Here is an 11,419-nt window from a genome sequence, read left to right as displayed (position 1 = left end):
AATTCTTTCTGCAGGAGAGGTGCTCAGGCCCTCCCACCTGCCTCAACACTGCTCAGGGCAAAATGGCAGGCGCTGAGGGCCGAAATGGCATCCCCTCTGTCTCACCCTCTCTGAGGGCTTCCCTCCCTTTCTGTCACAATTATCACCCGTTATTATTTAATTTCCCGCCTCTTTCCTCACAGCAAATTTATTTATTAACTGAATCGCAAGCAACACACGCTGAAAAAGCCACCAGGGGTGAGGGAGGAGGGCAGAGGAGGCCTCGCTATGGCGTTACGTGCCACCATTTGAAGGCGAAGGGCCGCCGCTGGACGTTGGTGCCACAGCGGACCTCCCCGAGCCTGCCGTGGTAGGAGGCCACGTCCTCGAGGAAGAAGCAACGTAGGCCCAGCGGCTCCAGGAGGGAGCGGGTCTGCCGCTCCAGGCAGCATTCGCCCCCCATCACGGGGCCGAAGGGTTTGGGGATGCCCAGGTCCTTGGCCAGGACGATCATGGTGACCTGTGGGGTGACACAAGGGGAGCCCAGTGGCATCGGGACTGATGAAGCGAGAGGAAAGCTGCTCCTTCACCAGCCTCACCCCAAAATGGGGCATCGACGCCACTTTTTGCAGCCACCCTCCCCCAGGCCTCCAAATCCAGCATCGTTTTCTCCTTTTGTATCATTAAGACATGTCCCACGCCTTGCCATTTCACCACTTTGAAAGGTTTTCGTCTCAATACTATGTAGGTTAACCCCACCGCAAGCAGCACAAAGCCACATAGTTACGGTAGACCTGGGCTTATCCAACCCTGGCTGGAGATATTTTGTTTTTCTGGGCAGCTATAAATATTGTGCTTTTGGGGGACAACTTTGAGGACTCATCTGGCTGAATAAATGGGTTTTTGGAGAGGACTCGAGGAGCAGGGACCCCCCCTCACCATGTTGGGGAAGTACGGCATGGCTTTGCCCTGCTTGTCAAGCCTGAAGAGGGCTGGCAGGTCGACGATGTCCTCCTCCGTCAAGCCCAGCTCCTTCTTGAGGACATCCCTGTTCCAGTCGATGCAGCGCTGGAAGAAATGGAGAAGAGCAGATCAAGGCAGGGAACGCAGGTGGGCACAGTCCCTAAAACCATCTCACACAGGAGAAGAGCCAAAATGCAACACCTTCCTTAAGGGTTTGTACCACCCTGGGGCAGTTATTGCAAGAAATACCAATTATTACCAGAAATATTGGTTATTACCTGGACATACTGGTTCTGCTGCACCAGGATGTCGTTGGAAAGGATCTTGTTAATGGTGACCCGTTTCATGTCTGTCCCCAAGTACCCTACAAATGCAAACCTCCATCAAAATGAAGCGGCGCTAGCAGAAGCGTGGTTTAAGATGGGGTACAGAGATGGAAAAAGTCCCCAAAATCCCAATTTCTTGAGCTTGGGGTTAAGACTGCCACAAGTCCTGATCCTTAGTTTATTGGGAAACTGGGTGGGAAGAAAACCTCTGCCCTTTGGAAAGAGCATTGGAAAGGTCCTATCCTGCATCCTCCTGTCCATAGAATCTAATCTGCTAAATTTCTCCATTCACCTCCATAAAACCAGAGCTGCCATGTCCATGGAGGCCACCCCTTGTTTGGGGACGGCTGGGTCCCGGGCAGGTGGCAGTGACCCAGAGGGACTTGCGGAGGTATGGAGACCTTCCCCCAACCCTGTTGTGGATGGATGATGTTCAAAACCACAATTAAAGGATGCCCAAACTGGCAACCAAAATGTCGTTGCTGCAGGAAGGGAAGGGCAAACGAGAACAAACGGTGCTAATTTGGGGTGACATGAGAGCCCCCAGTTGTCCCACTCCGTGCTGGAGCTCTGCTGGCATTTACAGAGATGCTCCATCCCACCAAGCAAGCATCCCCTCCGCGCAGAGGGCTTTATCCCTCCCGTCCCACTCTCTTTCCCAAAATAGGACTTGAGGAGGCTGAGTATGGTGGGCAGGCATCCCGCTTGCCAGCTGTGAAGGGCAGCAGGGTGGGAAAAGGTCCCCACATCCCCCTGATACCCGCACGTCGGTCAGGCGCTGCCGCCTTCGGGCCGGCTGCTCCGTGGGGCAGCTCCGGCTGTCTCAGCTGACATCAAAGCTCGACCGAAGCTGCCCACAGTCCCCTTGCCTTTGAACATGGTGGCTTCACCCTGGCCCTCCTTCTGCTTCTCCCGAAAGAGCTTGTAGCACGCCGCCGGGCTGGCCATCAGCATCCGAAATTGCTGGGGCAAGACAGGAGGGAGAGCAGTCACCAAAAGCGGTTTATCTGAAGCCTTGGGGGAACCTCAGTGGCTTATTTTTGCAAGGAACCTGAGCTTAAACTCTTAAAATTAGGCGGTTTTGCTGTTGTTGAGTGCCTTTTTCAATGCGGTGCTGAGGGGATGTATCCAAATGAGGTGCGGTGGTTTACTCTGTTGGCAAATACCCACCAAACCGCCCCTGAGGGGTTAAACTGATGCTGGGACAGGGAGGAAGACTGCAGCCCGGGTGCAGCTGGGTCCAATTCTGCCCACCGCAGATCAGCTATATAAACTCCGGGGAAGGTGCTTGCCAGAGATTTGGGTGAGCTGGGATGGTGAGTGAGGAGTGTGGTTGCTGTCTAGGTTGGTATTTTTTGTTTCGGGGCTGGCCTTGTGATGGAGGGGGGAGGATGCAGCAAATGAATAATCAGGCTCTGACTTCCTCAGAAGAAGCCAAACATTGCTATTAAGCTAATTCCATGGGAATTGGGAATTTGCAGGGTCTGAGCCCTGTGTGTGAACTGGGTTTCATCCCACCAGCAGAAATGGTCTCCATGGTAGAGCACTGAGGGCTGCTTGCTGCAGTCTTGATGGCATCTCTTACAGGGGCTTAGCACAGCCCTGAGGAGGGCAAAAGCACTGCCTGGGAAGCTTGTGGGGTGTTTGTGTGCATAAATACGCCTTTTCTGAACCATCCAGGACAAGGTATGGTTTCCCTGGGGGGCGGAAAAGTCTTGTGTCAGAAGCAGTAAAAATCAGGATAGGGGAAAGAGCTAGCTTCTGAAAACATCTGGGAGATGCTGAGCAGCTGTGAGCCCTTGCCAGCCCATGTGAATGTTGAGGTTTAAATTTCTTGGACTACCTTTGCAGGCATCTTTTTTCCTTCTGTCTGTGTTGATTATTTGCTCAGCAAGTCCCTTTTTGTGTTCAGAGCCCTCATTTTGTGGACAGGGGTGAAAACTTAAGCAAACACTGGCTGGGACTCTCAAAGAAACAAGCTTTGGGGTTTTCCCTAGAGGTGTCCCAGTGGTATTAGTATCTCAGAAGAGAAACCACAGAGCAGCATGGGGTTTTGGGGTACCTTTTTGTCGAAGGTGGGCACAAAAGTGACGAACTCATCGACGTGGCCCACAGATAGCCAGTCGGAGTAGAGCTCCACGGGAGCCTGCACTTGCTGGGCGTAGAGGAAATCCCGCACCATTCTGGTCATTCTCCTCCCTGCAGATCTAGGGGCGAAGTACCCCCAGGAAAGGGAATAAATATTTATGCATCCATATGTACATACACATAAATGGCTACCAAGGTGGAGGAAAAGGAGGGTGCAAATGTGAAGGCAGAGATTGAGCACTGGGGTTGGGTGCACCCACACTATAGAGGACCACATTTGCAGCTGCTCAGGGAATGGCTAATTAAAGCCATTAACATGTTTTTGATGATGTTTAGGAGCACATGTGGTTTCTTTGCTCCCAAACACCTGGGTTTCCCATCTCTTACGTGGGGAAGCTGCTGCCGATGAGGATCCTCCCCAGGGGATATTCCTTCCCCGCCACAGTCACGGGTGGGCTGACCTCCAGGTTGCCAAAGGAGTCGAGGCTGGCGATGGCTTCGAAGAGGGGCTCTCTGCTCACATAGCCAAAGTCAGGGCCCTGGGAAAAGAGAAATTGCTGTGGGCTTTGCCCTGAGTCCACCTTACCTCCATGTCTTTGCCGTTATCCCTCCTGCTGGGCTCAGATCTGCTCCAGGGGCTAAAAATGTTAAGAGTGAAGCCTTGGGAAGTCCATGGATGGGGAGAGACTAAAGGAAAGGCAAGAGGATAAAGGTCTCTGGGTCATCTGGGCTCAGTAATAAATGGCAAATGCTAGGGGCAGAGCTGGGGCGTTGAGCTGGGGAGAGATCTCCTCTGCTATCTCACAGCCAGAGTTTAAGTGTCCACATTAAGCTCATTAGAGGTGCTGGGGTAGCCCCGAAGCTGAGTTTCTGGATGGCTCTTGTAGAGCTAGATGAACTTTAGCCCCTGAGGGTAAATCCAACCCAGGCATAAGAGCCACCTGGAGGGCTGTACTTCCCTTAAATCCTATTTAAGCCCTGATTTTCAGGACTTAATAAACCTGGGATTTAAGGTGTTGTGCATGCAGGGGTAATTAACCCTTCGTTGCGATGTGTCAGGGTCAAATGCCCAAGGGAGAGATTGCAATTGTTAAAACAGGGCAAAAATGGCAGCGATGGGACAAAAATCCTGCCTTGAACCTGTCCTTGCTCTCGGGTTCAAGTCAGTATGGGCTTGGAGCTCACGGCAGCCCCTCAGACAAGATCAGGTATCTGTTGGGTTTGCACTAAATCCCAGTCACTTATTAGTGTTGGGTTTCTGTAGGGGTAAGCTAAATGTACGGGTTGGTTAAAATGAGCAGGGAGACCTGAGGGTGCATGGCTTTGATCTAGAAGCTGCTTTTTTTAATTGAGCGTATTTGAAGAAGCTGGGCTAGAGAGAGCACGGGAGGGCTGCCTTTCCCTGAGGCACCCCGTGCATTTTTGGGGTGCGTGTCTGGAGGATGGCTGGGGGTCAGATCCTTTCTCCGGGTGCTGCAGGAGAGACTGAGCATGAAACACCTGCTCTCAGCTTATTTCAGTTTAATAAACCACGGAGCTGGTACGGTTTCAACTGTCAAGGCGCTGTTTCATCCTGAGTTTGCGGGTCGCATCCAAGTCCTATCAGTTCCAGATTGATTTTGAGGGGCTAATTCCCTCTCGTCTCCTTTTTCCCTGGCGCAGGGTCCCAGGGGCTTAGGGCTTGGCCGCGGCGAGAGGAGGACCCGTGCGTGTTGCATTTGGCTAAATATTCTTAGCTGGAAAATGAGATTGGAAAGATAGGAGTGGGGATTAGGGGAGGCTTCAAAGCAGAAATTGGAGTATAATATGTTAGCAGCTCCAAAGGCTGAAATTGCTTCTCTAAATATGAAGCAAAGCAATTCCTAAAGAGGGCAGATAGGAGCGGTTGCCCGGCTTATTTGCGAAGGAGCGGATCAGCACACTATTCCCATCCTGCCTGATGAATCCGGGACTGCGTGTACTCATTTCAGGCATGAGAAACGATGTATTTCAATGCTTTTGAAAGTGTTTAACCTTCCCCAAAGTGACATGCAGCAGAAAAAAAGTGAGCTGTCCTCTTCTCCCGTTACCGTCGGAGAGAAGACCAGGGTTGAGGCTGCTGCCAGGGCTTGGCTGGGTGTATGGGGCAGAGATTTGGTGGCTGCTTGGGGATGTCCTGTCCTTTATGCATGGTGATACCTCAAAGGGATCATTCCATCCATCTTTTTCCCATGCTTGTCTTTGCTGGGCTCTCCCAAAATGCCCTGGCCAGGGTGACTGCTCTCCCAGGCAGCTGTCTTTGCACACCCTGCCCGTGGCTGGTGCTCTGCCTTGGCAAAGAAGCTCCACACAGATGTTTTTGGCAGCTGGCTGCATCTTATTCTCTTCCAAGAAAGTAAATTGCCCCCTCTCATGCTTCCCTTTCCTCTCCTCTCCTGCTTGGGAGCTGCTGCATATTCACAGGTGTAGAGGAAGAAAGGAAAAACCAGCCCATTCCTGGGGTACTCGGGGTGAAGAACTCAGCTCCTGTGCTGGAGCTTGGCAGGAGTCTTCGTTCCCAGAGGCATGAGCTCCTCCTTTTCCCTCTTATCCAGCACCTTCTGGATAAAAGGTTTTCCAGATGGCTAGGATGTGGATTAGGCTCTGATCCTTGTTTTAAGGGGGGGTGAGGCCCTTGGCGTCCTCCTGGCTGGAAGTGGATGGGGTAGTATTGCCATGCAGTTGCGTGCAGAAGTGTTAAATTCTCATTTTTCAGGCAATTCATTGTAGGGCCTCCAAGGAGACGCGTGCAAGTAGGGTTTTAGGAGTGGTGAAATAGGCTAAGCATAAAAACCTGCAACCAGCTCCCCAGGCAATGCAAACGACTGTCCTGCTCTTACCAGCAGCTCCTTGATGGGGAATTGCTCCAGCCCTCCATCTCGAGGGGAGTCCAGCACCACCGGGAAGCTTTTGTGGGGAGCATGGGTGTAGCCAAACTCAATCTCGTCCTAAAGAAGGGAGGAAAACCCACACGGGGCACATCAGGAGGGAGGGAATGCTTTGCCCCCCTCTCTGGTGCCCACCTACCTGCACCCAGCGGTCCCCACGGTTGATGTAGCCGAAGCAAACCTTCAGCTCACAGCCGGCCTTGTTCACCAGGTTTTTTATCTCCTTGATGAAGAGGTAGTTGTCCTTCATGCTGGGAAAGCGGATGGCAGGAGGGAAGGGGATGATGAAGGACTGCTGGAGGGTGGATATCCCCTGCAGGCAGCTACCTTTCCCTCTGCCCATCACCTCCCCAGCCTGTCTCGGTGATGTCCAGGGAGACCGGGGGCCTGATGCTGATTTGGCCAGGAGGGCGTCATCCCTTGGCCTTTACCTGCTGACAAAGACGTTCACTGGTGCCAAAGTGTTGGGTGTCATGATCCATGGTGCTACCCTGAGCACTACTGTGTCGGTGAAGATTGGTGCGTGAGGGATACCCTGGGGGAGGCAAGCAGAAATCAGCAACTTTCCACACCCTGTTCACCACTCTTCCCCCCCAAATACCTGACCCCTGAGGTCAATTTTGGGGTAAATTAATAGGGACTGCTCTCCATTCAATCCCCATCCCCTTCTTCATGCCCCTCAGGCCGTTGCAGCCTCCCATCCGCACCCATTTCCCGGAGCCCCCGGACCTCAACCAGCGTCTCCTGGAGGCTGACATGGATGGAGACCAGCCCAGAGAACGTGTCGTCAGGAAAGCGGAGCCCCTCGACGAAGAAGTCAAGCTCAGCGGCTCCACCGGTGTACTGCACGATGTGGTACAGCTTCCTCCGGCCCAGCACATGGACATAGCGCTGCCCGAAGAAGGGGTCTGAAAGAAGAGAAAGGGGAAGGTGGGCAATTTCCAAAGTTTCGGTGGTGGTTTCAAGCATATTTTGCTGTGTGCAAGGGAGTACCACAATCCCTCTGTGTTGGAGCTCCTTCACCTCTGTGGGTGGATACAACTTCATCTGGCAGAAGTAGCTTAAAACAGGAGTTAAGGGGCTTGCAAATTTTCAGCCATGCACAAGAAGGGTGAGGAAAAATGTCTCAGCCTTTCCTTGGATGGAGCAGTCATTGGGGAGATGTTTTCATGGGGTTTCTGCCCTTGCAGCCCTCTCTGCCCTGCCATGGGATTGCAATGCCACCAATCCTCCTGCTGACAGAGAGACAAGACCTAGCTACTTAATGGCATGTTTCTGGGCTGGATGGGGGCTTTTGGTCCCAGGGAATAGATCACTCTGCCCACAACAAGGATCAAGGAGGGGAAAATGTGTTGGAAAGCATGTTGCCATCATGGATAAAGCATCTGGGTGTCAGGACACGTGGCGCTTTTTTTTTTTTTTTTTTTTTTCTTCTCCTTTGCTGTATGACCTTGGATAAATGGCTTTATGGCATGTGCCTCTGCTTGTTAATCTCCAAAGTTTTCCAATTGATTGAGAAAAGAGAATATTCAATGCTGGAAAAAAAATCGGAGAAGGAATGCTGAGGGCGTGATTTGCTTCAGAAGTGCCACTTGAAGATCATGGAGAGGACAAGGTCAGAAATGGAAAGAAAAAAGCTTGCAGAGATCTTAAAAGCACCACAATGAGGAGGAAGGGGCAAAGGAAGAGGTGAGGAAGGACTTACTCTGCACATAGAAGACCCCAACTTTGTCGGCATCGGAGACAGGAATATAGAGAACGATTTGGTACCCCTGGGGCAGGCGCTGTGGCCCTTGGGTCCTCAAGACCATCCGAGACATGTCCAGCAAATCTGGGGTGCAAACAAAAAAAAATTGGGTGATGTGTGATGGCACCATTCAGCTCTGGCTGCCTCGCATGCTCACTCCTGGCGTTTGCATCTCCCATGCCAAGAAATCCACTCTTCCCTTGCTACCAGCCTTTGCAAGCTGGAAAAACTACCTGTGGTCCTGCTAGCAAAGATTATGGCTTGTGCTTTGAAAAAGAAAAAGCCCTTTGATTCCCCTCTCGCCCCCCACCGGCCCTGGCACAGCTGGTCCCTGGCCTCAAAAAGCCAACGGGTACCGGCTCCACGTGGTTTGAGTTTTCCAGGAACAGGCGGGTGTATTCCTGGCTGCTGGCCGAGTGCCTTGCCCTGGGCTCCTTTCACACCCGCGAAGCATCCCTGGGCCAAGCTCTGTCAGTGGCACCTCTGCTGTTTTTCTGGCTGTGCTTCATGCCCCTGCTTGACCGCAATTAGTTTGCATGGCATTAAAAAAAAAAAAAAAATCCATTTGAGAAGCTTACTCTGCAGCTTGGTGGAGAGGAGCTGATGGGCAGCTGGTTCCCAAGCAATATTTCATCTCCAAAAAGATTAGAGGGAGAGTAATGGACTATTTTTTCCTTATATAATTTTTTTTTGAGCTTTGTTACCTTCTTTGCTGAATACCCTTTCGTTGTTGCAGTCTGATGCCGGGGTGAAGGGGCTCTCCTTGTCACAGCTGACGAGCAGGATGGCCCCGTGTCCCTCGGGACCCCAGGTCCAGCTTGCCTAAAACATCCCGCTGGGGCTTAGCGAGCTCAGGCTCTTGCAAGCCCGTGGACTTTCTGTGCAGTGGAAGAGGCTGAATTACCTTGTTGGGGTTGTTCTTTTCCACCACACCGTCCTGATCTGCATCAACGTCCAGAGAGATCCCTGGATGGACAGACCCCACCATCGTCCCAGGCTAGGTTGGGTGGGTGCAAAAGCCCCCCAGACCTAGCAAACGTGGGTCTATCTCTGCCCCCACATCACAGCACCCTACTCCAAGGGACCGAGAGGGTGAAAATGGATTGCTGCACTGCAGAAGCCTTCGTACTCACCGATGCCAGTGAGGAAGACCCCAGCTTGGTTGATGGGCTGCCCTCCCTCCGCGTAAAAGCTGACAGTTACCTGCAAACCCCCAGATCCCTGGTTGGGGAAGAACACTCTCCCTCCGTGGGGGTTCCACACCCCTGCACCCCAACTTCTTGCCTTGTTATCGTTGACCTCAGTGCTGGCCTGGCTCATGCTGAACTTCAGGACTGTCCCCTCATCCAGCGGCCACCGTGTCCCACTGCCGGGGGCTGACCCGGTCTCTGCTCGGCCCCGGCATGCCACCTCCACGCTCACCCCCTCCGTGTGCTTCACGCCAAAGGAGACCGCTCCAGCTGGGGCCGCCCTGCCAAAAACACTCTGTGTTTTGATGTTTGCGCCGAAAACACTCGGTTCTCACTGCAATTAGTTTCACTGCCCAGAACGTAGCCAAGACTGGGCATGCTGGTGTCTCCACGCTCACCGCCGGCACCTTTCCGCCCTTTCCTCCCTGCCTGGGAATGCTTGAAGTGTCTTTTTTAAGGGCAGAGCATGCTATTTTAGCAAAATGAGTCTATTTTACAGCCTATTGGTGCAGATTACAATCTATAATAATCGCAGCCAAAGCACTCAGCGCTGCTGGAACCAAACTCGGGTTTGTACTTCAATGGAGAAATCCGTGTTTATTTTCCAGCCGAGGCAAACCTGGTATTTAACAGCTCATCAGGGTGGTGTGGCAACCCAGCTGAGAGACTTTACCATGGGAAACTCTAATTTTCGGGGTGATTTTATCCAGCCCTGAAGCAGCTGGTGTTGCACCACTCCCAGTCCGATGCGCCTTTGCTCTTCCCCAGCTGCTCTGTGCATCCCCTTCCCCTCTCCTGGCTCCTTTTCCCTAATTTCCCTGTCTTTCCAGGGTTATTATTTTTGGGCTGCTTGCAGCTCTTGAGGTGCAGGCTTCCTTTGAGCATGCGTGCCTCTGACACCTGAGAGCTCGCACTGTATCACCGTTACAGCATCATTTTTTGGGTTTCTGGGTGCCGACGGCTCTACCAAACCTGCACCGGTTGAGGGGGAGAGGAAATCTGAGAGCTCGTTTGCTGCTGCCCGGGTGTTTCTCAAATTGTTAAATTACATTTAATTACACATGGAAAAACTGGTTTGGTTTCCTTGTTACTGGGTTTTGGGAATCCCACCGGGAGGAGATTTGACCTGGAGAGGTGCCAGATGAGTTGTAACTGTGCTGCTTGGCTTCAGTATTGAGGGTGAGGTTTGCAAAAGCAGCAAAGACCAGAATTAACCACGTAAATGAGCCTTTAAACTTTTTCCTTTGGGGGAATAATTATCCTGAAGTACAGCGTTCAGTTTGTTTTAGGGGAGCGGGGTTGGTGGTGTGGGGACTTGCATGCTTTCCCAGGACTCTGCTTGGTCACCAGAGCTTGTTTTCCTCCCCTCTCCCAGCTGCATCCCCTCCTTTGCAGTCCACCCCCATGGCTCCTGCTCATCCCTCCGCTCTCCAGCAGCTTTCCGAGATGACACTGGATCTATTGACCACAAACGGATCAAACCCATCGCCGTCGCAGACCCGGGGTAAATACCATGTTGTGCAAACGCAGATGCTCGAAGCTTTCCTGGGACTCATGTAGATTTGCAAAGCCCAGGGAAGATTTTGCCCACAAATTGCATTAAATCACGGTGTCAGGGCTGTGAGTTTTGGGGGAGCAGAGGGAAAAACGAGGAGAAGGGTTTGCGGAAGGATAAACGGGGGGTAAAGGTGAGGAGAAAGGTGGAGGTGCAGAGATGAAGGAGGACAGGGAGTGTTAGGGCATCCCACTCACCCGTAGACATCGGCGGAGATGTGGGTGCCCAGCACACACAGGGCCTCGATGCGGTTCCCGTGCTGCAGCCGGAGTGTACGGTCCCCCGGCATCTCCCCACGCAGCAGCCTGGATGCCCCGATGATGGGCACGTGTATCCTTCCCTACCCACTCCGGGTAGCACTGAGCCCCCCTAGCAGCACCCAGCTGCTTCTCCTTCCTCCCTGGCACGCCTCCTTCCTCCTCCTCGACTGGCCCTGGAGCAAATCAATCAACTTTTGGAGCTTGCAAAGTTTGGGACAACAACTTTGCAGTCCCCTCCCCAGCCCCGAATGGAAGGGGCGGTTGGATTGGACCCTCTAAAGCCCCATGAAAATGATCTCCGAGGGGAGGGAAGGGATGGAGAGGGAGGGCAGCTGGCCCAAAGCCGGGCCGGCTCCCAGCCCTATGCAAGCAGCTCCCCCAGCTGTCCCCAGCTCCCCATCCCTC

At 52.8% G+C, this 11,419-nt stretch overlaps 1 protein-coding gene across 1 annotated transcript; it reads right to left on the bottom strand.

Moving 5' to 3' along the window:
- Positions 1 to 277: 277 nt before the first annotated feature.
- Positions 278 to 11,043, bottom strand: PADI2 (peptidyl arginine deiminase, type II; the record flags this gene model as incomplete). The annotated part of the gene is made up of 16 exons (XM_009702438.1): positions 10,952 to 11,043; positions 9,294 to 9,480; positions 9,143 to 9,212; positions 8,914 to 8,975; positions 8,714 to 8,831; positions 7,968 to 8,093; positions 6,992 to 7,170; positions 6,694 to 6,797; positions 6,402 to 6,513; positions 6,215 to 6,322; positions 3,744 to 3,895; positions 3,331 to 3,475; positions 2,138 to 2,231; positions 1,221 to 1,306; positions 919 to 1,047; positions 278 to 499 (listed from the first exon to the last, which is right to left on the bottom strand). Coding segments are annotated over exons 1-16 (1,986 nt in total), but the record flags the coding sequence as incomplete, so codon positions are not given.
- Positions 11,044 to 11,419: the final 376 nt, after the last annotated feature.

Source organism: Cariama cristata, unplaced genomic scaffold, assembly GCF_000690535.1.
Source record: "Cariama cristata isolate BGI_N322 unplaced genomic scaffold, ASM69053v1 scaffold12176, whole genome shotgun sequence".
NCBI classification, from domain to species: domain Eukaryota; kingdom Metazoa; phylum Chordata; class Aves; order Cariamiformes; family Cariamidae; genus Cariama; species Cariama cristata.
Note: the sequence above shows the minus strand (reverse complement) of the source record. Positions and strands in the feature narration are given on the sequence as shown.